The 27,152-nt window shown below is 41.9% G+C and overlaps 1 protein-coding gene across 6 annotated transcripts; it reads right to left on the reverse strand.

Moving 5' to 3' along the window:
• Window positions 1-685: 685 nt before the first annotated feature.
• Window positions 686-27,152, reverse strand: golga4 (golgin A4). Of its 6 annotated transcripts, none has more exons than XM_077496083.1 (26): window positions 26,933-27,152; window positions 25,935-26,012; window positions 25,224-25,253; window positions 23,098-23,199; window positions 19,961-20,029; window positions 19,286-19,612; window positions 19,166-19,213; window positions 19,033-19,089; window positions 18,841-18,939; window positions 18,569-18,713; window positions 18,289-18,476; window positions 17,328-17,411; window positions 17,021-17,168; window positions 16,749-16,927; window positions 16,503-16,601; window positions 16,257-16,412; window positions 12,263-15,939; window positions 11,968-12,089; window positions 11,142-11,272; window positions 10,833-10,919; window positions 5,712-5,738; window positions 5,259-5,327; window positions 4,848-4,923; window positions 2,948-3,045; window positions 1,799-1,885; window positions 686-1,272 (listed from the first exon to the last, which is right to left on the reverse strand). In XM_077496083.1, the coding sequence occupies exons 1-26, from the start codon at window positions 27,008-27,010 to the stop codon at window positions 1,255-1,257; spliced, it is 6,279 nt and encodes a 2,092-aa protein (XP_077352209.1). In that variant the 5' UTR covers window positions 27,011-27,152; the 3' UTR covers window positions 686-1,254. The 6 variants fall into 6 exon arrangements, with proteins under 6 accessions (XP_077352209.1, XP_077352208.1, XP_077352210.1 ...); XM_077496082.1 differs by having other exon boundaries at window positions 18,289-18,479; XM_077496084.1 differs by lacking the exon at window positions 25,224-25,253 and having other exon boundaries at window positions 18,289-18,479.

Genomic DNA, 27,152 nt, shown 5'->3' on the forward strand with positions numbered 1-27,152 from the left:
TCTGACAAGGACTTCTCAGAATAATTTATAAACAGATTATTTAATGAAAGCTATCATGATTTATTTTACCAATGAGTGGATAGGCAGGTTGGTTTAAAGAACAGAGCAGGACCTTATGTTACCTACTTGTTTTAATTCCTATATAAACACTCAGTATTAAATGTTGTAAGAGACCATTATGACAACAACAGCAGAGAAATACTGTATTAACACTTTCGGCAGTCCAACGGTTGAATATCTACAAATGCAAGACAAAGAGCAGTGGACTGCTATAAAACACCTAAAACCGGTACATTTAGTTTGCTTTTACATATTAAGGCACTTCTGAACTATATACTGCAGACACTGGAAAACATGCATTCCTCTTCCACCAAGTGAACTCAAGCCTGAATAATATACAGGTGTTTGGGGTGTAATTCTTTTCAGTGCATACTTTCTATAAAAGCTTTATGGGTTTATTTATATCCTGCTGTAAATTTGCTCCCCGCTGTGAGTGCCTATATCGAAGGCAGCTGAGAACCAGCGTCATATTCTCTCAATGATGACACACTTGAGCTATAGAATTTTGTTTCTCAGGTCGATTGAGACGAAAAAACAGTAAACAATGACCTTTTTGACATGGACGTCATGGATGTTTTGTAAAATTATTCTAAGTGTTGAACAAGAGACTAGCCAGGCAGAAAGATATTCTTTAAATAAGATTTTAATTTGTTATACAGAAAACGTATAGCAAGTAATATAGAGCCCTATAGTACAGATTCCATTTCAATACAAATTACAGTGTCGTTGGGGTAGGGGTGAGGGAAAGTTTGTGGAAGAAAAAAGTGGTCAACAGGTAGTTAACTTAAATATGTAGTGAGGGCAGAGGTAAAGGGTCATTTACAGGTTTGCAGAGGAAGTGAACCAGACGACAACACAGTACGAGAAAACCTATTAATCAACTGCTATGTGATAAGAGTACCATTTATTGCACACGCCAATCTGTATAAACAAGGAATAAAAAGCAAAGCTCTTAAAACACAAATTAATCTCAAATAAAATGCAGATTTATGGAAGATTTGCATTTGAATTCCCTCATAATTGTAGTGTTTGACACATTCCAAACTATACAAATCACACTAAAATCTCAGTGTGCAGCCATTCATACACCCATACATACAAATACATAAGTAATGCAGAGAGAAGGGCTTGATCAAATCCTTGGCAGTCTTTTCCCTTCAGCAGCAGCAACAGCATGATTTTCATCTCAAAGCATCAGACGCTCAACCAATACTGCAGAGACAAACAAATTCTATTTACAGTATGTGTATTGTATCCTGTAACAAAGCATTTGGCATCTATTATAGTCCTGTATGTCTACAGTCATGTACAAGCTACTATCAGGCTCTTGTCATTTACAATTCACATCACAGGTGGAAAAAGTACTCACACTGTACCTAAAGGGGGAGTTAGGAATGAATGAATGAATGAATGAATGAATAAATAAATAAATAATTCTCAATTTGTGTCCTTTTTTAAGTCACGTCATTTGCAGAGGTTGGAAAAAGTAATGAGACTATTTAAACAAAGTAAGGAGTATGAAGTACTATCTGGTGTACAGTAACAAAGTATTTGTACTTTGTTACTTCCCACCACTGTCAGATACAGTATACAACAATAATTATAAGATGTGCACATTTTAGCCTGACTTGGCGAAGATCTGTGCTCTTGATTGCCTTATTTCATATACAAGTTAGAAATATTACCAGTTGTTAAGTTAAAAATAAATAAATAAATAAAAATAAAAGAGCAGCCCTACCATTGCTTTGGACTCTTCTTTGTCCAAAACCTTTTGAGCCTGGTCTGGAGGAAACTTGAGCAAGGACGTTATCACTTTGGCCATCGTCTGTGAGTGACAACAAAAAAATATAAATAATTTTTTTTTAACTCATTTGATTTTTAGTTTGGCATAACAGCAAATCTATGTTTTATATTACATGTAGAAAAAAAAAAAGATTTTCCATAAACACAAGATAAAATGCATGTGATTCACTCATGCAATTAAAAAAAAACAAAAAAACCCCGAACAAAATTTCAGAGATGATTAAATGAGAAAAACTCATGTGCCTAATCAACACCAGGTTTATCTACCAGGGTGCATGCACCGCACCATAAACACGGGAATAATCAGGAACAGGGCTGCTGCACAGAGGAGCCCAACTGCTTCGTGAACAATAAACAAGGCCAGCACGTCTTTAAACGTGTGCGTCATGCAACACGTATGAGCTCGCGGTCTGCCTGCAGGACATCCTGCACACAACCAAAGCCGCCATGCTGCTATTAACATGGTCTCTCTGGGATCTGCTGGGAAAATCCCATTGACTTTAGGACCCAGTTAATTAGGGAGATCAATGTCAATTAGATGTTGCTACATATTGTGTGCTGCAGACGGCCGTCCGGCAATCTTGGATTGTTACGTAATGTTCCTATAAAGTCAAAACTTGCTATATTGGACGAATTTGTCAACATTTTGAAGAAAATGTTGAGTTTTGGTATTGATTACATATTATGTCTATTTGTTGTTGTGTACAGCTTTGCACACATTTCGTAAGTTGATGTTTAATAACTAAATTACCAATTTTTACCATGATGTGAAATTTCCTTACCACAAAAAAAACAAAGCATGTAAACAAATACTGGAAATATCAGTGGGGGTTTGCATTCATTTTTTTTCCCTTTAATCTCCACATTTTATAGTTTCCACATTTGTAAAGTTTGGTTTATTTCAAATATTTTTATAGATCCATAAAATACAACAAACCACACTTCAGCAATAGAAAACAAGGAAATAACTGAACTACGATTCAGTGCCAACAACTCAGTCCAGCAACAATTTGCAGACGGAAAAAGACTGATTCACATAGTTTGTGCACAATTATGTAAGAGAGAAAGAAAAATAAAATCATACTTTTGTTTCTCGTCCCATCATGTACTCAAACAGCACCTTCTTCAGGTACTCCATCTCAGTGGCTTCTGAGAGCGACTCAGGTTGGTTGAGCGCAGCATCTGGGTGGAGAAAGTCAAGTGAATACAGTACGTGACTGAGACTAATGATCTGATGACATGCCTTAAGCTGTTACAAATTTAGCTTGTTAGAGACCCCCGTCCTCCCGGCACGGCCAAATTAATGGGGCCACTTTGCACAGTGGCACGGCTGCTAATTAAACACTAAATAAAAATGCAGGCTTAGTGAGTCCAAGCTCAGCGTGAACAGACTGAATGAGCATTTTAAGTCTTCGCCTAAAGGTGTATACATTAAACCTTTAAAATCATTGAAGGCTTATTGTTGGTGCAGGCTGCTAACACTTTTACCACTGGCATACAAATATTTTTTATGAGCACAGTTCAGTTGTCACTCACTTGCTCTGTGCCTGTCTGTAATAGTTAGATGGCAACATTCAGGGTGTCCACTAAGTCGCTTTATAATTAACAAAATAATATATCAGAAAAGCAACTTATGAGATATATTGGTCAGATTTTTTTTATACTGTACACAGTGGTTATCAAAGTTTTTAATGAAATTATATTTGTGTATTACGGGTGCTTTCAATAAAAGAAAAAAAAGGAAAAGAAAAACTGCCTATGCAGACTCAGCAAAACGACATGATTAAGCATGGAAGACATCCACCGGCACAAGAAATTTATGAAGACAGGGACAGAATTGGAAAAAGGGATGTGTGCTTTGTGCAACTAATGGTGCCAGTAGAGGAGCCAATATTACCATAATGTGCCTTTGGGACTTTCCATTTTACCATAAAAAGAGTCGAGATTTTCCATTGAACTTCCTATTCATTGTCTTAAGTAGTAGATGCTAATATGGTGGATAGTCCTGGCTAACATTTAATGAGCACATGGTGGACCTTCATTTAGCAACATGATTGAGTTTGCAAGCTATGTAATATTTTACAAATATATTTCAAATGTTTTCATTTCAACTACATTAGATTGACCTGTGCAATAAGGTCATTGTCAGAGCGGATTTAATTACCAATATGTTATGGTATCGATCTATATACTCATAGCATTTAATTATTAAGTACACTAGTGACATTATTATTACATTTAACACATACAGTACTAAGCATTTCATATTTAATGTATGATTTTTAAAACGTGCATTCACTGACAAATATTAAATGTGATTACATCATTGAGCTTGTGTACCTTAAAAAAGTAAATAATCAAATCCAGAAGGTAACACAGTCCAGAATGAAGACTCTAATAAAATGTGTGTCGACAAAATAGCGGTTGTACAATAATTTAACATCCCAACCTGCAAAAGTCATTATTTCCATGTATAGCTGCTTCACAGACACCCCCTCCACCTTTCACCTTCTGACAGCAGCTTCACTTTATTACAGCAGCAGCAGCAGGGAAAGTTTAAAAGGCGAGAGTAATTCATCCCATGATAGGTTTAAATTACAGTATACATGAAGACATGGCACCGATTTACAATCCCAAGGGTTTAAGCCGCAGATCTTGTATGTCGAACCTTAATACCTTGTGCTAACCTTGACCAAAGCCCAGCTCAAACCGCAGAGCTCATCTGAGGCCTCAATCATACTTGACCATATTACTCTCTGAAGCATAGCTAAACCAGAACACGTGGCAACGCGCCACAACACCCCCACATAATACCTCTGCACATCCTGTGTCCGGTTTGATGTTTAAGGAGACGGTAGCAGATAAGCTTATATGCATATGCTCCAGTGTAGGTGCTGCAGTTCAGTTTTGAAAGCTTTGGGTGACAGAACAAAAAAAGGGGGAAATGCACTCCAGAAGCAGAACTAAGCGATTCACAGTGTTACCTTTGTACGTGCTCCCCAGATGAGTTACGACTGAGTTCCGGTGGAAACATTTAATCTTGTCCTCGAGCGAGTGAATCTAAAAACAAGCACAGAAATAATCATAAAAGAAGCTATTTGACCTCAGCAGTCTAAGTCGCTCCATTATCTTAATTGATATGTCGGGTAATGAGAATCACATCCCTGGGGATGTTTGTGAGAAAGATGATGTATGGGAGTGAAACTGTGGGAGGCGTCGCTCTGATTGTTTATATGGCCGACAACAAATGTAAACAGATGTGCAGTTAATTAGGATGATGCAGCAGGAGAGCAAGTAGCGCTGGCTGGAGGCCACCAACGCATGGGAACACACTGCACGAGCTTATTGCCTTTCACTCGTCCCGAAAAAGAGCACACGCTGGACCAAATAGTCACCCTCTCGATGAAGCCCTGCTCCTTTAGTCGAGCTTCGCTCAGCAAAGTCGTCTTCTCGGCAAGCTGCGCCTGCAGAGCACAGGGATGAGAGGATGGAACTCCACATTAGAACAGGGAGCAAGGCCATGTGTGTTATTATAATCATGTTTATTCATTAATGGAAAACACTGCCAAGCCAAAAGCTGGTAGCAAGTTATTTAACCCTAACTGATACAGCGAATAAAAAAAAAAAAAAATCCATAATAATATAAAGGATTTACATCTCATCTACTAAAAAAAAAAAAATTAAGAATGCAATTGGGAACAGCTAAAACCACTTACTGATTATGCAAATAAAGCTGCCATATTCTGTACAATGTGTGTCCAAATATTGGCATATTCATACTCTTGGCGGAATGTAAAATGTAACCAGGGTCTAAGATAATACTAAACACAGTGAAACACACCACATACCTGTAGTTCCTCTGAGCTCATTTGCATCTATAAGACAAAAGAACACAAATATTTAGACAGTTTGGAATGGAATACAATGTTTATGCGTTTAAAAACACTATGTTTACCGTAGTTGTAAAATGTAGAATCAAATAATTTGAAATTTTTAAGAGCTCAGGTAAATCTGGTGTGTAGCACCCTACAATGTAATAATTTCCTGAAAATGTAATAAAATTTGCATTTAACTCAATCAAAAATGTCATGAAACTATGTAATCATTTCAACAATTATGCAATAAAGAAAAAATCTTGACTGATACTGTGATAACATTTTTTATTACATTTTTAGGTGGGGCTTTTCTTTCTCAAAACAAATATAAAACTTGACAAATATATATTCATTTTCAGTCTAAAGTTCTACATTTTGTGTTTTGAGGCTAAGACCGTTACATACATGCACAGCAAAAATTAGGGTGTTAAAATTTTGGTGTTAAATGCATCCATCCATCCATCCATCTTCTTCCGCTTGTCCGGGGTCGGGTCGCGGGGGCAGCAGCTTCAGGAGGGAAACCCAGACTTCCCTCTCCCCAGCCACTTCAACCAGCTCCTCCGGTGGGATCCCAAGGCGTTCCCAGGCCAGCCGAGAGACAGTCTCTCCAGCGTGTCCTGGGTCGTCCCCGGGGCCTCCCACCGGTGGGACATGCCCGGAACACCTCCCCAGGGAGGCGTCCAGGAGGCATCCGAACCAGATGCCCGAGCCACCTCAGCTGGCTCCTCTCAACGCGGAGGAGCAGCGGCTCGACTCTGAGTCCCTCCCGGATGACCGAGCTTCTCACCCTAGCTCTAAGGGAGAGCCCGGAAACCCTGCGGAGGAAACTCATTTCGGCCGCTTGTATCCGGGATCTCGTTCTTTCGGTCACGACCCACAGCTCGTGACCATAGGTGAGGGTCGGAACGTAGATCGACCGGTAAATCGAGAGCTTTGCCTTTTGGCTCAGCTCTTTCTTCACCACGACAGACCGATACAGAGTCCGCATCACTGCAGACGCTGCACCGATCCGCCTGTCGATCTCCCGCTCCATCCTACCCTCACTCGTGAACAAGACCCCAAGATACTTGAACTCCTCCACTTGGGGCAGGATCTCTTCCCCGACCCGAAGACGACACTCCACCATTTCCGACTGAGGACCATGGTCTCGGATTTGGAGGTGCTGATCCTCATCCCAACCGCTTCACACTCGGCTGCGAACCGCTCCAGTGAGAGTTGGAGGCCCCCGGCCTGATGAAGCCAACAGCACCACATCATCTGCAAAGAGCAGAGATGCAATGCTGAGGCCACCAAACCGGAACCCCTCAACGCCTCGGCTGCGCCTAGAAATTCTGTCCATAAAAGTTATGAACAGAATCGGTGACAAAGGGCAACCTTGGCGGAGTCCAACCCTCACCGGAAATGAATCCGACTTACTGCTGGCAATGCGGACCAAACTCTGGCAACGGTCGTACAGGGACCGAACAGCCCGTATCAGGGGGCCCGGTACCCCGTACTCCCGAAGCACCCCCCACAGGACTCCCCGAGGGACACGGTCGAACGCCTTCTCCAAATCCACAAAACACATGTGGACTGGTTGAGCGAACTCCCACGCCCCCTCAAGGATCCTGCTGAGGGTGTAGAGCTGGTCCACTGTTCCACGGCCAGGACGAAAACCACACTGCTCCTCCTGAATCCGAGATTCGACCTCCCGACAGACCCTCCTCTCCAGCACCCCCGAATAGACCTTACCAGGGAGGCTGAGGAGTGTGATCCCTCTGTAGTTGGAGCACACCCTCCGGTCCCCCTTCTTAAAAAGGGGGACCACCACCCCGGTCTGCCAATCCAGAGGCACTGTCCCCGATGTCCACACGATGTTGTAGAGGCGTGTCAACCACGACAGCCCCACAACATCCAGAGTCTTTAGGAACTCCGGGCGGATCTCATCCACCCCCGGGGCCCTGCCACAGAGGAGCTTTCCAACCACCTCAGTGACTTCGACCCCAGAGATAGGAGAGCCCACCTCAGAGTCCCCAGACTCAGCTTCCTCAAAGGAAGACGTGTCGGTGGAATTGAGGAGGTCTTCGAAGTATTCCCCCCACCGCTTCACGACATCCCGAGTCGAGGTCAGCAGCACCCCATCTCCACTATACACAGTGTTAATGGTGCACTGCTTTCCTCTCCTGAGACACCGGATGGTGGACCAGAATTTCCTCGAAGCCGTCCGAAAGTCGCTTTCCATGGCCTCACCAAACTCCTCCCATGTCCGAGTTTTTGCCTCAGCAACCGCCGAAGCCGCGTTCCGCTTGGCCATCCGGTACCTGTCAGCTGCCTCCGGAGTCCCACAGGCCAAAAAGGCCCGATAGGACTCCTTCTTCAGCTTGACGGCATCCCTTACCGCTGGTGTCCACCAGCGGGTTCGAGGATTGCCGCCGCGACAGGCACCGACCACCTTACGGCCACAGCTCCGATCGGCCGCCTCAACAATGGAGGCGCGGAACATGGCCCATTCGGACTCAATGTCCCCCGCCTCCCCCGAGACAAAGGAGAAGCTCTGCCGGAGATGGGCATTGAAACTCTTTCTGACAGGGGATTCCGTCAGACGTTCCCAGCAAACCCTTACAATACGTTTGGGTCTGCCAGGTCGGACCGGCATCTTCCCCCACCATCGGAGCCAACACACCACCAGGTGGTGATCAGTTGACAGCTCCGCCCCTCTCTTCACCCGAGTGTCCAAAACATGCGGCCGCAAATCCGATGACACGACTACTAAGTCGATCATCGAACTGCGGCCTAGGGTGTCCTGGTGCCAAGTGCACATATGGACACCCTTATGCTTGAACATGGTGTTCGTTATGGACAAACCGTGACGAGCACAGAAGTCCAATAACAGAACGCCGGTCGGGTTCCGATCAGAGGGGCCGTTCCTCCCAATCACGCCCCTCCAGGTCTCACTGTCATTGCCCACGTGAGCGTTGAAGTCCCCCAGCAGGACGAGGGAGTCCCCAGGGGGAGCGCTCTCCAGCACACCCTCCAAGGACTCCAAAAAGGGTGGGTACTCTGAACTGCTGTTTGGTGCATATGCACAAACAACAGTCAGGACCCGTCCCCCCACCCGAAGGCGGAGGGATGCTACCCTCTCGTCTACCGGGGTGAACCCCAACGTACACGCGCCGAGCCGGGGGGCAATAAGTATGCCCACACCTGCTCTGCGCCTCTCACCGTGGGCGACTCCAGAGTGGAAGAGAGTCCAACCCCTCTCGAGAGGACTGGTATCAGAGCCCAAGCCGTGTGTGGAGGCGAGTCCGACTATGTCGAGTCGGAACTTCTCAGCCTCACACACCAGCTCGGGCTCCTTCCCTGCCAGAGAGGTGACATTCCATGTCCCGAGAGCCAGCTTCTGTAGCCGGGGATCGGTCCGCCAAGGTCTCCGCCTTTGGCTGCCACCCAGCCTACTCTGCACCCGACCCCTTTGGCCCCTCCCACCGGTGGTGAGCCCGTGGGAAGGGGGACCCACGTATCCTCTTCGGGCTGTGCCCAGCCGGGCCCCATGGGTGCAGGCCCGGCCACCAGGCGCTCGCCAGCGAGCCCCGCCTCCAGGCCTGGCTCCAGAGGGGGGCCCCGGTGACCCGCGTCCGGGCAAGGGAAACGTGCCTCCATTAATCTCGTTCATCATAAAGGGTCTTCTGAGCCGTGCTTAGTCTGGCCCCTCACCTAGGACCTGTTTGCCATGGGTGACCCTGCCAGGGGCATAAAGCCCCAGACAACATAGCTCCTAGGATCATTGGGACACGCAAACCCCCCCACCACGTTAAGGTGCCGGCTCACGGAGGGGGGTGTTAAATGTTTCACAGTTAATTTCAAGCCCAAAATGTATTTTTTTTTTTTAAACTGGCAGCTTTCAATTGATGCACTACCAAAAATTAAAAATAAAATATTAAAGTACTGTATTAAAAAGTACAATATTTTGTCAAGACAGGCATCATTCATAATACATTTTAATACAAAAGAATTATCTAATCAGCATATTTTCTCCAACCTTTAAGAATACTGATAAACTATAATTTCCTTTTAACATCTCTACCACAACCACAAACTCAACTTCAACTCTTGCAGACGAGCCATAAAATCATTCCCAAATGCACCATTCTGCAGCTGTAAAACCTCAATTAAGTGCCACAATTGCAGACAGTCCCACACACAAACACAACATCCCACGTTACAATATGTGCAGATTTTTTTTTTTTTAAGGGTCCAGCTGCTTTTATTTTAACAACCCGAGCATACTGTCGTGATCCATTTTCACAATGCACATCTTGAGTGGAAATCGGTGGGTTTGTAAGCTGCTTGCTAAGTAGATTTTTTTTCCTGCTAAACTCATCTGTGACTAAGCTACTCCAGACTCACCAACTTTATTTATTTGCACATTCTGCTTAAAAGGAATGTTGAAAAGGCATGTTTTGGAACTAAGTCAGTCTTGAAAACTGGAGATGGTGTGCAGTCTCTGCGGAAAGACACACTGACCCACTCTTCCGATGACAAATGGTTTTTGAGGCCCTTTACAGGAGAAGGCCTCCCTGAGCATAAAGCCATGCAATCCATCCATAAAGCTATGACCTCACAGGGGAAATACGCCATAGAGAAAATAATTCTTGTGTATCTGAGCATGTGTGGTAAAGATAGAGAAATCAGCACTTGGCTCTCACAATGTAACATCACCTGGGTCAATCATCTCCCTGAGGTGCTTTTGTCCTACCTGGCTGCTTTCCAATGTGCATTTACTTGTTGCTGAATGAGGCCCGGGCCTTGAGTCACCTCACAGAATAATAATTAAGAGCAGGGACAGAGTCTGGCCTCAGCCTCGGAATCACTTGTTTTGCAAAAATGAACATTCCTGAACAATTCAAATGAGCTCCACAGCTTCCGGCAAACTTTGGCGAGTCGCCACTTGACTGAGGCCAAAGAAACGGATCAGACTGAAGTATGAGAGCAAATGGTCCATGAACTTAAAGGAAAATGTAATGAAACTACTTGGCAACTTTTAACATACAGTAAATGTATTTGAGAGTTTTAAAGACCAACGCATGACACTTTTGGGTCACAGACATAAAGTACCTCAGATGTGCCATGACTCCTAGCTTGTAGCTGCTCCAGTTCTTTCTGGACCTGCCACACTCGAGTCCCCATCTCCTCCTCTCGACTCTAAACAAAACAACAAAAACGTCTGAGTCATTTCCTATGAATCAATAAAGCATCATAAATCAAGTATGTTGGTCACGTCACTGCTTTATTTCAAAACTCCCACCCTCTAAAACATCCTGATCATGAATATTTTCCCATACAAAATCTGTTAAAATCTAAATCAGTTTAGTGGTGTGCAAATCTGATTAGAATAGAAAGACATTCTTGAATGGTCTTCAGTACCTGTATGACCTGCTCATATTTCTGAACAGTTCTGTTCAATTCATCCTCCCGCTGGGCAATCGCCTTCTGCATCTGGATGGTTTCCTCTCGATGGCTACTGAGAAGCTCTGCCTCCACAACCTGTGCCTTACCTGCAATGGGTAACAAGCAGATTTATATTTTCATGAAACACTACTTAAAGGGGAAGTCAACCTTAAACATTTCTTGACAATAATATTTTTGATGTGACCTCACTAGTTGAAACATATCATTCTGATTAATATTACATTTGTGGAATATGAGTTATGAAGTAAAATCCAGCCATTTTTAACCATCTCAGGGGGCGGCCATTTTGCCACTTGCTGTCGACTGAAGCTGACATCACAGTTGCTCGGGCAACGAACCAATCACAGCTCACTTGTTTTCTGAAGCTGACCTGTGATTGGTTGTTACCTGAGATCTGAGCAACTGTGCTGTCAGTTTCACTCGACAGCAAGTAGCAAAATGGCCGCCTTCTGATATTGATAAAAACTGATGGATTTTGCTGCTTAACTCATATTGCACAAACAGAATATTAGCCAGAATGCTGTATTTAGACTAGAGGGGCTGCATAGAGCATATTGTCAATAACGTTTGGGGGGTTGACTTCCTCTTTAATAATGGAGGGAAACTGTAGACCAACAATAACCTGCTAATTTAAATTAGACAAGGGAAGGGAAGAGAATTCTCATTTACATTTCAATGCACGTTTGAGCCCTATTTGAAATTTGTCTATGCAATTAAGTTCTTCCATTGGTGCACTAAGTGGTAACAACATGTCGTAAGAAAGAAGTCGAATTGATCCTACCAATGGTTTCTTTCACTGCTGTGTCTATCTCCTTCTCTTTTACGGCCATTTGTGTGTTGAACTCCCTCATTAATTGCTTGATTGCTGAGTTGTGCTTCATTTCAATGTCTTCTAATTCCAATCTGTTGGATCAAAAAGGAGCATGATATGTATACAGTACAGTTAGTTCATGGCGCACATGAACAATCAAATGAAATTCAATATAAACGCTAAAAAATATATATATTATGGTAGGTGGGTGCATATATACTGTACAATTAACATTTTTTGCAGACGTTTTGAAGCCAAAACTTACTTAAGCTTCTGTTCACTCTCCTCCAACAACTGTTTCTTTGCATATTCAAGTTCCTGCTCGTGCTCTTTCCTCATTAATCTGATGTCTTTCTGTAACCTGGTGAAATCTTTCTGAATTTTCTCCTTGTCATTCTTCATGTGATTTAGTTTGCTCCTGAGAGAATGAAGAGAATCCTCATCTGGATTGGCTGACTCGTTTTCCAACATGCTGTTTGTTTGCTGGAGACTATTTTGCTCCATCTTCCCGCTAGGTTCAACTGACATTTGGGCCTGCATCAAGGAAGCTTGATGTTGATCACACTGAACAACCTTCTGTCTAATTTCTTCTTTCAGAGTACTAACTTCCTCAAGGAGCTCTTCTTTCTGCTTCTCTGCATCTTTAAGCCTCGGTTCAATTTCAAGTGTTTCCGCTTGTTTGAGCTCTGTTTGATGTAATGAATCTTGCTGAAGAGCAGACAGCTTCTCTTCATACATAATTCTCACTTCCTCTAAAGACATCTCCATTGTCCGCCTGTTGTCAGCCTGAGTCTGTTCCAGTTGGCTTTCCTGCTCTTCTTTGAGCTTGACAAGAACCTCTTCAAGGGATTTGGTTTTTGCCTCTAACGTGTCAATGCATTCTTTACTGGAGATTTCGTTTTTCTTGAACTCCTCGTGGCGAGCCTCAAGACTCTTAATGAGGTCATCTTTTTCATCAAGCTGCGAAGTTAACTGCTTCTTAATTTGTCCGATTTTTTGTTCCGCTTTCTTCTTTAGCTCTGAGACTTTACGATTGCTCTCTGTTGTCAACCTCTCTTCGGTTTCTTTCACACACTCCTCTTTGCTTTTCACCATTTCATCTTTCAACCTTTCAAATTCATCTTCCTGAGTCTTCAGTTGACTTTTGCACTTTTGGTTCTCCTCCTCAAGGTGGTGCAGTTTTTCCACCAGCTCTTGCTCCAAGTGGCCATTCTGCTGCAGGTTTTCAGCCAATTCTCTCCTCTCGTTCTCCCTGATGCTGTGCTGCTGTTTGAGGTCACATGTGAGTTGTTCGCACTCTTTTATCTTCAAGGCCAATTGCTCCTGAAGCTCAGAGAGACGACGGTTGGAGTTCTCGAGCTCCGCGGTCAGCCCGCTCACCCTCTGCTCCTTCTCGCTTAAAACTTGGTCCATCTCAGACTTGCTGATGGACTGATTGTCAAAACTCACCGTGAGCCTTTGCAAAGCTTCGTTCTTCTCCGCGACGACGCGCTCCAGCTCTTCGAGCTTGGTCTTCAGAGATGCTACATTGCTGTCACTCTCGGCCAGACTGGTTCTGAGAGCATTTGCCTGCTCGGAAGTGGACTCTCGCGCCTGATGAATGGTCTCTTCCATTTGAACTAAGGCCTTTTGCCTCTCCTCTTCGTGCTGCTGCTTCAGTTCAAGTATGGCTTTCTCCTTATCTTCTATTTGATGTTTCAAGTCACTGATGATGCTTTCCAAGTTAGTCACCTGCAACTCATTTTCTTTCAAATTCATTGATAATACTCTGTTTAATTCACCCAGCTCCTCAATCTCCAGAGTTTTTTCACCGAGAGTAAGAGAATTGTCCTCATTCTCAGTTGTTAAGGCTTTGATTTGCTCCATGTGAGCATTTACCTGAGCAGTCATCTGTTCTAAAGAAATGCATAGATTGTTATTCTCTTCACTCTTCTGGCGAAGATTCTCCTCTAAAGTGCAAACTCTGTCTAATTTGCTAGAGACAATATTTTTAAGGTGCACAATATTTTCTTGGCTACACATAAGTTTTTCTTTTAAATCAGATACTCTAAATTCAACTTTCTGACAAAGTTCAGAGGTTCCATTCACTATTTTGCACTGGACGTCCTTACAGTAATTCTGCATTTGGTTGCTGATCATAACAAACTGCTGTTCAAACTGGGCTTCCAAAAGCTTTCTTTGAATGGCATCTTCCTCAGATTTATTTTGCAAGTCCTCACATTCCTTCCGTCTGGAACTGTCAAAGGCTTGAAGCTGCCTCTCCATGTCCACCAAATTGTCTGACAAAGTCTTTAATTTCTCTCGGCTCTCTTCCTCTGTTACGTTGAGCTTGTCCTGCAGGGCGTCTCGCTCATTCATAGCCTGGCTGAGATTTCGCTCTACAGACTCCATTTGCTCTCTAAGCAAAGTGTCACTTGTTGACAAACTTTCAAGCTTTACCCCTGCATCGTGAAGCTCTTCTTTAAGCTTTTGCACAGTTGTTTCTTGAATCGCAAGCTCCTCCTTTTGGTTCTTCAATACAGTAAGTAGTTGCTCATTATCTTCTTTGCTCCCGTTTAGTTTTAGAGAACATTCCTGCAGTTCTTCTATCTTTTCCTGCAGTATGTGCGACTGTTTTTCCACTAATTCCTCCTCCTGCTGTCCTAATTTCTCTTGCCAATGGCGCTCCAACTCCAATATTTCATGTTTCTGGATTTCATGTAGTTTCTCCACTTCCGCCAAATGGTTTGCCTGCAGCTCTGATAATGTATTGCTCAAGCCTTGGGAATTTTTTTGGGCCATTTCTAAAATTTTCTCCTGAACTTGCTGCTCTTTTTCTTGAAGCTCTGCATCTTTCTTTGCAAGTGCCATCTTCATGGATTCTTCTATCTGCTGGATCTTTTTCTTAAAGCGATCTTGCATTTCTTTGGCTTTCTGTTTGATCTTTTCCATCTTTGTTTCCTGTGTTTTCAGTTTATCTTGCATCTCTGTTACAGTGTTGTTCAGCTTCTTCTCATGAGCAGCTGTTTCATCCTCCAACTGTTTCAGAAGGCGTGTTTGTTCTTCCTTTTTAGTGTTAAGCTCTTCACTGTGCAACTTCTCCTGCTCAGAGAGTTCATTTTTGCTCTGCTGTAATTGCTGCTGTAATTCTTCAAGTAACAATTGTTTGTGTTGACAGTCATTTTTTGCTACTTCAAGCTGATGCTGCATATCTGCCAAGGCATTCTTAGACTGAACAAGATCATTCAAGAGTTTATTTGATTCTTCTTTAGCGTCTTTCAAGTTTGAATTTTCCAGCTGGAGATGTGATAATGATTGCTGCAAATCCTCCAGTTGTTTTGCTCTGACGCCTAGCTCTTCTACATTGGAATGTGATGTTTCTTTTAACACTTTCTCACCTTGAATAATCTCTTTAATTTCATTTTCCTTTTCCCTTAAAATAATTTTCAAAGCATTAAGTTCCTCCTTCAGTGTTTTCTCCATTCCTCCAAGTGACTGTTCATGCTCCTGCTTAATATTTTCCATTTCTGCATTGTGCTTTATCACCTGATCCTGCAGAGCTAAACAATGTGCATCTTGTACTTCAACAAACTTCAGTTCCAAAAGTTGTTTACTCTTCAAAAGTTCAGAAAGTTCGATTGAAAGTGCTTCATGCTCTGCTTGCTTTGCATCCAATTTCTGATTCATCTCCTCTGCGTGCGTACGAATCTGCAGGTCTTTCTCTTTCAGAAGTGTCTCCAATTCAGCCCTCTGTTTTTCCTTGAGCTCTTCCAGAGCAGCATTGCGCTGCTGGGATAAGGTGTCCTTGTGCTTTTCCAGCTGTGCCTGGTGCTCTCTCTCTAATGTAGACATTTGCTCTTTGTGGTTATCCTTCATTTGGTCCAGTAGATTGGATTGTTCATGGGACAGCATTGATCCATCTTGGGACATCTTCTCCAGGGAGCTCTCCAACTCCATGATTCTCTGACGGCACAGGGGTGATTTATTACATATAAAAAAAATATAGTTAATTAATCAATCACAACATATTGTTGTGTCAATAATGATACACTTTACTTATTTATTATACATTAAAGGGCACTGCCATGGTGGAGCAGAAAAGGACCTCTCTGTTCCCATAGAGCTGGATGCATAGAACTACCAAAATGCCTTGGTCAGATAAGAATGTAAAAACAGGACGATTGAATCAAGACTTGAGCCTCAGTGCTTTGTCCTGCATAAAAGATTTATGCTAGCATATCACAACCTTTAATATAGATCATCAAAACAACAGGACTCACAGTCTTTGCTACTTCCAGCTCTTGCTGCATCTCTTTGACTCTATTCTCGCCCTCTGCAGTAACAGCTGTCTTCTGTAACTCTGCATCCTCCAGAGCAAGACCGGCCTGCTGCTCTTTTTCCTTAATTAGCTGAGAAAACTCCTCTTTACACTGCTCCTGAAAAGGCATGCCACAATCCCAAGACATGTTGACATTTTGTGGTGAATCATTAGAACTGATTGTGAGAAAAGATCAAGTGACACCCACCACAGCTTTGCTTATTCTGCCACTTATCTCCTCTTCTTTGGCAGCCAGGGCTTCACTGTGGGATTTTTGCATGTTGGCCACTCTTTCTTCCGATGATTTCTTATGTTGAGAAAAATAGATTTGATACTCTATGACTCAGTAAGTCAGTAATTCAATTGATTTACCACAACATGGATGGAGGTGCAATCAAGTGTAATTGGGCATGTGGATGGAGGAACTGAATATGTGTAGATATCGTGCGCTGACCTTCATGATTGTGACAACCTCCTGTTTGACCCGTGTAAGCTCCTGCTGTAGACTCTTCCTCTCTTCTTCATTGACTCTTTCCGCTTCACTCATTTGCTCCTCCATCTGAACCTGGAGCTGCTTTCGTGCTTCCTCGGCCTTATGTGCTGAACCCAATGCCCTTTCAAGCTCTTCAAATGCTACAGTAAATGCACAAATAATAAACACATGAATAGATTATTAAAATATTTTCCACAACATGTGCTAAGAGGAACTATTTTTTTTTCTTTCACCAGATTTCTCAGCCCTTTCTTTCTGGTCTTGCAGCTCTTCATTCTGGGCATTAGCCAGCTGGAGCCTGGACCGGAGCTGTGCAATCTCCTCTTCCTTCATTTCCAGAGTCTCGTGCATCTGCCGCTTTGTCTCAGCAATCACCATACCCTGAAAGCCATTAAGATCAGTAATGTTTTGAAGAGACTTGTCTCAAAGTTAATGCCAACAATGAGTGGAAAAGTTGATAGAAAAACAAAACCAGAAATGTTGCAATTGTATTTTAAAGTTAACCTTTAATCTTCAAGAATCAAAAAGCATTACACTCACCTTGTCCTGCTCCAGCTGTTCATTTTGGTTCTTGACATCACGCAACTGATTGATCAGCTTCGTCTTCTCAGTCATGTGCAGCTCCTACAAAAAAAAAATATGAAATACATGTACAAGTAGTGTAATTTTAAAATCCACCTAAATTGTTCACAGTTACTTTTGATCTTTGGACTATAAAATCTAAGTTGTTCTGATAAGTTTCACTTGCTCCACCACCCACAATGCCTCACCCACAAGCCATACCACCGCATGAAACCAGATAAACCCAAAACATTGACCCAAATTACAGCCCAGTTTAGTGGCAGTGGCTTGTAGAAGAAATGCGTTTTTCCCACCGCTGTGCATTCAGTGGCTACCTACACACATTCAGGAAGGACTGAATCCCAACTTTGAGCTTATGAGCATTAAGAGCTACACTGATGGTGTGCAGTACTAATAGAATCCGGTTTTAAAAATAATTTAACGATGCAAACTGCCCTTTGTCATACTTCTTGCAAAATCATCTGTTGTTTGTTATTAGACACTTAGAAAACATCCGAGAAATGACCAGCAATCATCATGTTGTGAAATTTAGGCGGGGGTGGGGGACATTGCAGGCATGTCACAGCGACATGCCATTAGCAAACATCCTGGAGCTGAACCCAGGGGTGTTCAAACTGACCGACAAAGCAACACACACACTGTGTCAACAAGATAATAGCACCCACAAAAGACCGTGTACTATTGACTCAGGGAGCATTTCTCAAGAAACTATTAATTACTTGCACTGAGTGGCTTTACATAAACCTGACAGACATATTACGTGGGAAAATATTTTGGGATGGTTATTAACAAACCAACTTGTAACTGTGACATGAGCTATGAGCTATTTGGAGTGACCCATTCATTGAAAGAGATTTGCAGAGAGAATAGCTAGGTGCTTGATTTATACAGTTGAAGTCATACATAATATATACACCACCTTCATTCTTTCCAGTTCTTGTAGTCTCTCCTGCAGCTGCTCTTGCAGAGTTTCATTCTCACTACTAATGTGATCACTGTGCTCCTGGTGCATACGTATCCTTTCTTTGCACTTGTGCAGTAGGTTCTCTTGCCTGGTCACTCGCTTCTGCAGCGCTTCCATAAGTTTAGCTGGATCACTGACGCCCTCTTCTGTCATAACATATAAAACACAATTTTTAAAAGGTTTATGATCAACTACACTTGAACTTGATTTTATAAAGATAAAAATGTATGCACACCCTCAGGTAATTCAGGCTCTACTTCCTGGTCCTTTGAAGGGCTGGTGGATTTGGATTCTGCAGTATCTGTAGAAATGGGCAGCTCACCCTCAGCACCCAAAGGACCGTCAGGCACTCCTTTAACTCGTTTCTTCAGCAGAGCAACCTGTTTCAAAGAGGAGGAAGGAAAAAAACAAACTCAAAATTTAGTGTTCAGTGAACCTATTTTGGCTAAGAAGTATGCTTATATAATAGAAAAACAGTCAAAACACCGTACATAGTGAGGAAGTTACCTGAGTTTGCAGGACAGTAATCATCTGGTCTTTCTCCTCCAGGGCGGCATCAAACTCATCTTGAAGGTGTTTCTTTGCCTGCTGGTCCATTTGTAACTCCTAAAATCATGCTAGAGTTTAATATCCCTAAACCAGACAAAACTAAAAACAAATAATTGAAAACCTAGACACAATTTTTCAAGATGGCCTAACCTCTCGTAGTTCTCCTATTCTGCGCAGAGCTTTGTCTTGGCACTGGCTGAGGATGGCCTTCAACAAGGAAAGCAGACATGTACAAATAAATTGTGAAATGAAAACATGACGACAGATTTTTACAAGAAGTAACCTGTGTTTTTTCTTTATCTCGTTGCACTGTACGATATGCGGTAACCAGCTGCAAGGGAAACAAGTTGAGTTAATAAACCAATCAACTGTTAGACAATTGAATTACCTGAAAGTGACTCACCTCCGAGTACTTCCCGCGATACTTCCCCAGGCTCGTCTCCACTCTGACCAAACGGTGCAGCAGCTGCTCTTTGGAGAGAGATTCTGCATTCCCTGGCGCCTCCTCAGCCTCACTCTCAATGTCTGAAGGTGGGTCATATGTAGGGGCACCAGAGGCTTCGCTTTCTCCCAAATGTGTCAAGGACTCGCGTGATGAGCTCCGAACCAGGCTTTCTTTAGAGGGCGAGCGGAAGAGGTGTTCAGCCCTACTGGCGCCACTTCGAATTATGGACTCCATTGAGGGTACTTTCAGCTGTAGTTTTTGGGCAAAGGATTGTGGTTCTTCTCTCTGTCAGAAAGTTGGTCCAAATGGCAAATGATCTTAAAGATATGAAAATGTAAGAAAGTGTACTTAAAATAAATATACACTCAGCAAAAATATAAATGCAACACTTTTGTTTTATATGGCACACCTGTGAGGTCGGATGGTTTATATCGGCAAAGGAGAAGTGCTCACTGTCACAGATTTAAACTGGCTTGTGAACAATATTTGAAAGAAATTGTGACATTGTGCATGTGGAAGACGTTTTCGATCTTTGAGTTCAACTCATAAAAAATTGAAGCAAAAACAAAAGTGTTGTGTTTAGATTTTTGTTGAGTATATTTATGCAGATGAGTGAAGAGTGTGTTAACGCACAGGAGGAGACACACTTCCATCCCCATTGATACTTCCTCCGGGAGACCTGGTTGGCCCTTTCGAGGCACTCTGCAGAGATAACATTTATTAGAAAGAGAGTGGCTCCTCGTAAGTCATGTGAACTGGTGTCCTGGGTAAGTTAGTTATCCACATCCCGCATGACTCCCTGATTACTCTGAAGGGCGCAATATTAGTATTGCTGGGAGCAATGCAGGGGCATTGGGCACCCTCATGCAACTCGGTGGGGGAAAACTGAGGAGTTAAAGACATAAAACGAAGGCATCTCTACAAAACAAAAGGGTTAAAACTCGACTGAGGTAAGAACAGACAGACAGTTACATTCAAGTCAGAGTCAGCCTCAAGAGAGCACAAGAGAGTAATAACTGGGCCAAGTTGAACGTTCAGCAGCTCAGCTGGTTTAGTCAACTGGTTAGAAGCAGATTCAGCAAAGCAAATTAATCTCTCCTCACTTGTCCAGCTCCAAGCTTCCCTGGCCTCGGCACACACAACATTTTAAACTCCTATGCCACAAATTTGGTGTAGTAGATATTTTGATGCTACGTACAGAGAGGTGTGCGAGAAAAGCAATTTTCTGACAATGTGCAAATGTTTGTTAACGTGAACACATGATTTGCTAAAGCTTTAAAGAATTAACTGAACAAAAACTATTTGGGAAAATGTAGATGCACTCACTATGGTACTTCACTGTGTGTTCCAATGTGCATGCTAACATCTACAGCATGGCTGGGAAAAAAAAAAAAAGTCAACCAAGTCGATCGCAAGAATAGCTTCGTGCATACTTTTGCAGAGTTTGAGTGGCCCTTATGACAACATTTTGACTCAGTGCAGATGGAACATGATAGATATTATGGATGAATGGATGTACTAATCACAGCCAAGCCATGAGCACTGCAGCCTTCAGCCCCTTTTACAACGCCTGTAAAAGTTGGAATGTCTGCCTTTCTCCATCTCAATGTGTGAAAGAGCAATCTCCCACTTCACTGACGGGTATAAAGGGCTCTGATAGATTTGATGTGGTTTTGGAGGATCTCTGATTGAAATAGGTAAATCATTACCTGCCACAACAATTAACACCATTCATTCAATAGCCTTTCTGACTAGATTCACATTTACCCACAATACAAGAAAACACATAGTACAATATAATATATGAATAATATATAATATAATATATGAATAGAATTTGAGCATATTTAATTGCTCCTAATTGTTGTTTGTAACATTAATAGGTTACATTTAAGTATCCAATTCCAAAGAGTCATTCAAGCCCCACAATGTGCAAGCAACCTTAATAAGCTTAAAGATAACTGAATATTTAGAATCGCTAAATATCAAATCAAATCAAATCACTTTATTTCACTCTTTAAAATAAAAGAAATGAAAGGGGACAGAAAGAAGTAAAACTTATTTTGTCTGCCCTAATCAACACACACAAAAAAGAATCAACACAAAATCAATAAGAGGTCAAGACGCTTTTGGTGTTACAATACTACCAAACAATTCAAAAATAATTCAACTGCATGTACTTTTATGATATATATTTTTGCAGTAAATATGATTTTATACATTTTTTTAAAAATACAAATAGATTGAGAAGATTTTGCTTTACAATCCAAATTGTTCCATAGACTGACACCTTGAGTTGAAATACATCGTTCTTTTTGTTTTGTTCTGTATTTAGGTTTAGAGAAAATATATATTCCTCTTAATTTATACTCACTTTCCCTTTTTATAAATCTAGTTTTTATATTAACTGGTAGAATTTCACGGTAGGCTTTATACAATATTTTAAGGCGGTTAAATAGTTTCCATTGCAAAGAGCTTATGACTGAAATGGTGCAGTATGTGAACAAAAATATAGAATAAGAAAATAGAATGATCTCTACAGACAAACATTCTTTTCTTTTTTTCCCCAATGTAAAGGGCACTCCCATACCATACAATGAAAACAAAAAACTTCTTAATTTAACAGCTAACCAACATTAAGTGCAACTGTGTGCATTTTTTCTCTCTCACAAAAATCAATTGACTTAAAATTACAATATTATTATTGAGACATATCATTCCAAATTGGCAAAGGAAGCACAACTAAAGTCATGTCTGACATCTATTGGTGAATGGTGATATTACAACCTATAACTACACAGAGGAACCCGACTTTTCGTTGGGTGACCAGACTAGAGACCAGGCCAGCCAGCCAATAGAAAATAAAAATAAAAAATCTGCATATAGTTGCTCCCCATTGTATGCATTGGAATGTTATATTTTGGAAACACCCAAAATTCTACCAAAAAACACTGATAAACCGCTTAAATATACATTTCCATGATCGTACCGCCGCCCCCTAATATAAAAATAAAATAAAAATAACAATAATAATAATAATAACAATAATAATAACAATAATAATAACAATAATAATTATGATGATTATTATTATGATTATTATTATTATGATTATTATTATGATTATTATTATTAGAAAAAAAATCTGTGAACGGTATTCTTAGAGTATTTGGGGGTCCACTGTCATAGAGAAAGCAAACAACAGGTTTTTTTTTCCCTTTCCTTTTTTTTTTTTTTTTTTTAATTAATCAAAGGGCCACTCAGAATGTGGTTGCATATGGCCCACAAGCTGCCAATTTCCCATCCAAGGTTTACAATATACAAACTCTCCATTCTCAATAAACACTTGTAAGGAGAAAGGGGCAAGGTCGTTCAGGCAACCAAAGAGGATGCTATGCTTTAGATGGGGGTCTAAAGAAGGCAGGCAGCTGAGGGCAAAAGACAAGGGGCACATTTTGGGACAAGTGGTAACAACAGAAGGGCATAAAACATACAGCAAAAAGCAGACAGGCTTCTATACCACAATATAAAACCATAACTCTAATCAGATGCGGCGTTAGCCCTGACAGGAGATGCCTTCCTGTTGCTAAATCCAAAAGGAAATGGGCGACAGAAGAGCAGGGAACAAGCCGGCCAACCCTAAGTTGGCCGCAGCCCTCTACCGGTTTTCCAAATGGGGACAGAATCAGGAGGAAGGACAAGAGCAGGAGGAGGAGGAGAAGGAGCAGCGATGCGGAAGAAGAAGAGGCAGGACGTGAGGACAAACTCACCACACTGGCTACCTGGGCCGTTTTGGGTCGTTTTGAATGGTCCAGAGCAAAGATAGTATACTCAGAGAGAAAAGCGGGCTCTGCTATCATCCCGGCCAGCACCTGACCCCCGTCAGTGCAGTTACGGGCCGAAAGGTGGGGGGGGACGACAGGAACACAGAGAGCAATGAGAAAAAACAACACCATGAGAGTGGAACAGCGCTGTGGGGAGTGTGAGAAAGAGAAAGAATGATAGAAAGAGGGAATCTCGTTACAGCTACAGCGAAACCTCTACAGTTGAATGCCCTTGAAATTTTGTAATTCATAATTTGACTGTTTTTTTTTTGGTCCCTACAGTGGGGGGCAAATTTTCATGCTCAAATAAAATTGTTAAAATGGACAGACACACCACAGGGCTAATTTGGAAATAATGATAACATAGTGGGGTATATGCCACGGAAGAGGCGGGACTGTTTTTGCACAAGAGTTTGTTTCCGGTTCCTGTTGTGACGTAATTGGCCGCGTCCCAATACTCACATTTCTACCTTCACGCACTTCCGGCAAAAGTGTGACGTGTGCACTGCAGTTTCTGGTTGCCACTATCCAAGCAAAATGGCTTTATTTTTCACTCGTTCTCTGCTCGATTTACCTCACCTTGCTTTGTCGGACGTAAGTCGTATAATAAAAGCACATTCATCCACGTCAGCTTTAAAAAAAAAAAAAAAGTAAGGATTTAAGCTATACGTGTGTTCCATTCAAACAACCCCGGGATGGCTCTTCTTGTCAACGAACGCCGTCCTTTCTCTGACGTGGACTCCAGTATATCCTCTTTCAAAAAATGCCGACTACACACGCATGTGTGGCGTGTAATAGCAAACTGCTCCCGGCGGATGGCGACAAGCCACCGACGTTGTGTCTCCGCGTCGGAGGGGGGGAGAACCCCCCCCCCCCCCCCCCCCCCCAAAAAAAAAAACAAAAAAAAAAAAACAGAGTATGCCATTATATCTAGCGGTAGCGTCACACAACGGGACACAGCAACACTGAGTATAAGTGGTTGTTTTATGCTTATGCTTATATTTATTCACTTTTTTCATTTTTACCTTTTTTTCCCCTCTGATTGACTGTTTCCACCAGAAGTCCATTGGCATATACCCCATTGCGCGTTCAGGCGTCTAAGGTCGTGTCGTTAGTTTTGGGACGCGGCCAATTACGTCACAACAGGAACCGGAAACAAACTCTTGTGCAAAAACAGTCCCGCCTCTTCCGTGGCATATACCCCATTAAAATCAATTAACCAATTATTTTTGCTATTGATTTTACATTCTACAGTACTAGTTCATCTTGTTTTACACTAGTATGACTTTTACACAGGCAGAGGCATACCTGAAAAGCATTGCACAATTACGACCATTTTATTCTTTTTAAGTCTTATTAACAGTGTTGGGATTTTTTTAAAAACAGTGTTACTCAGAGCTTGCCCGTACTGTAACAGTTAATTTTACACTTACAATGATGTTGACAGTTTGACACTAAAATAAAAGGCAAACAAATTGGAACATATCCAGGATTTTGGATGGTTCTCAACCTAAGAGGCTCCACAGTATAAGCAAGAATGAAAGAGCAAGAAAAACAAGAGAAGCGGGAACATGAAATCGTAAATGTTAATGTCACGACTAACAGTTTAACATCCAAGTGTGTGGTCTTCATGGTGGATAATAAATCAGCTGCCAAACTGATTTAAATTATTCAGAGGAAAACATTTGAAGGGCTTGGCAGGAAAACAATATTGATCATTGTTGCACTTGATTTGGAAATGTGCAATTATTCTTGGAAGAAAACAAAAATCAACAAAATTCTTCAGTGATAAAGATGAAAACACACTCCCACGGATGTCAAAGTGTTGGAGATTCATGAGGTGAAAATGACACCGACAATATGAGATGCCTCAAAATGGAGGACTGGAGGACCTAAATTCCAATTGATTTCCCCTGGATGTATGAAAATAGAGCAGGAGCACAACTCTAAAAGGCACCATCACTAATCTAATGCTTGGTGCAGACAATCTATGATGGAAATAGGACTAATACAGTATTCTACACATCTAATGTCCTTTTAACAGGATGCTGCAGCATCGCATTATCATCTACCTCAGTCTTGTCCGTATCCTCAAACTGAGACTGCTCGGGAGAAAAGAAAACACAACAACTGACCAGGGAAAGAAATCACTTGAGGTGCATTAATTATTCATGAAAATGTATACACTAAAAGGTGGTCTGTTTTGCACCATTCAACATCCTTTGCAATGCTACCAAGTCAGAAACCTTCTGTGGTGGATCTGGTACGACAATGCAAAAAAACAAAACAAAAACTTGTTCATCCACTGATATTAGCGAGCTTTGTTGCATTATATTTTGTTATGATTGGCCTCATTTTGTAAAGTCAAACATCATAACAGTCGTAATTAATCATATGACTTTCCATTGCAATAATTCTGCTCTGCAGCAGGGAGAAGTCATTATGATGCTTGTCATCAGGGTTAAAGTAATGAAGGGGCTGTTATACAGAAAATAATGACATACATTAATTGAGCAAACTGTGACACGTGTGGAACATTAAAATGGAGAGATTTTAATTAAACATGACTCGATCATTGAGGATAAGTAGTATAATGATTCAATGGCTGCATCTTTAAAAGTTTTAAGCACTGCAGGGTAGCGAGGTTACATTTATTAGCTGAGGAGTTGTTATTAACACAGACTGAACTCACAAAAATATTGAACATTATCTTGCACAGAAAACAGGGGAGATGTTAAAAATAGCTGTAACCATCGATCAGATATCATCATCATCATGCTCACCTCTCTGTCACTGGGAGAAGGAACACCATCATGGTAAAGCGGATGGGATTGGCTGCTCCTGCGGTCTACAGACACGGCCTGGTTAAAAAAAAAAAAAAAAAAAAAAAAAAAAAAAAAAAAATATACAAAATACAAAAAGGAAGCTCAATTTCAAAATTAGCTAATTCGTGAAATCGGGTTGTGTATAAATAAATACATTTTCCTTTTGGATTATTAAAGGCTGCTGTTGTTAGGATCGTTCTTTAAATAAAAGTTGCACGGTTTATTGCTTGGATTAAAATCGTAATGTCCAGCATGACAAAGCCTTTTTTTTTCTTTTTTTTTTCATATCGCAAAACAACAGTTTAGACAACCAAATAAATGTGAAAACACCATATTCAGGAGTTCAACCACACAAACAGACAAGTAACCCACTTCCTACAGGCAAACTGAAGCTTTGGAGCCGACGTTTGCATTTTATATTCATCATTTGCCAACACCTTTGTTGATACTGTCAATATTATGCACTGCAGTATTTACACTCATCTTCGTGCATACTCAAAAGCACACAGCTGTCGTGCAACGACGGGATTTCAATGAACCAAATAAAACTGGCCATCTAAAAATCCACTTGCAGCCAACTGACAGCACCAGCCACGCCCACAAACATTCCAGCCCCCATCCCGTATTCCCTCCTGAGTCACGCACTACCTGATACTTAAAACAACAAGACTGAATAGTTACAAGTTTTTTTTTGGTGCGTGCAAAACTAGTAAATAACTTGCTTGTAAGTAAGCATGAGAGTTGTTAGCATGCTGTTAACATTCAAACACCAGGGTATCTAAAAATACAGCTCAGGGAAACGTTTACATGTTAATAAGCTTAGCAAGGGAGATAACCAAAATAGTAATCCCTGTGCCACGAACGCTTTTCTCTTCAACATCTCGCGGAGGCCACAAGTCCACACAGTAAACAGATGTTAGCCTAGCCAGTTAGCTCCCGGGGGCACAACAACTAACCTGGGCCTGTTGAGGAGTCTGCGCGTTCTTCTGCGGCGTCTGCTCCTCGTTTATCTTCTGCTTGAGTTTTTTGAACATCTTGCCACGTCGACGTTACCAAAAAGTTGCCGAGCAGATGACGACTATCTGTCGGAGATATGTTTTGATTTCACATTCAATGCTGCTTCCTTGACTTCCTTGTTCGCGCAGGTGACAGAGCCTACTGCGCATGTGCGGCCAA

The sequence above is a fragment of the Festucalex cinctus genome, chromosome 14 (genome assembly GCF_051991245.1).
Source record: "Festucalex cinctus isolate MCC-2025b chromosome 14, RoL_Fcin_1.0, whole genome shotgun sequence".
NCBI classification, from domain to species: Eukaryota; Metazoa; Chordata; class Actinopteri; order Syngnathiformes; family Syngnathidae; genus Festucalex; species Festucalex cinctus.

Excerpts from the sequence above, each read along its gene's own strand:
- golga4 (XM_077496082.1), bottom strand. The coding sequence starts at position 27,010 with ATGTTCAAAAAACTCAAGCAGAAGATAAACGAGGAGCAGACGCCGCAG. Across the intron at positions 19,090-19,165 it reads GAGATAAAGAAAAAACACAG|GCCATCCTCAGCCAGTGCCA; the intron begins GTTACTTCTTGT and ends TCCTTGTTGAAG. Across the intron at positions 17,169-17,327 it reads AACAGCTGGAGCAGGACAAG|GGTATGGTGATTGCTGAGAC; the intron begins GTGAGTGTAATG and ends AATGGCTTTCAG.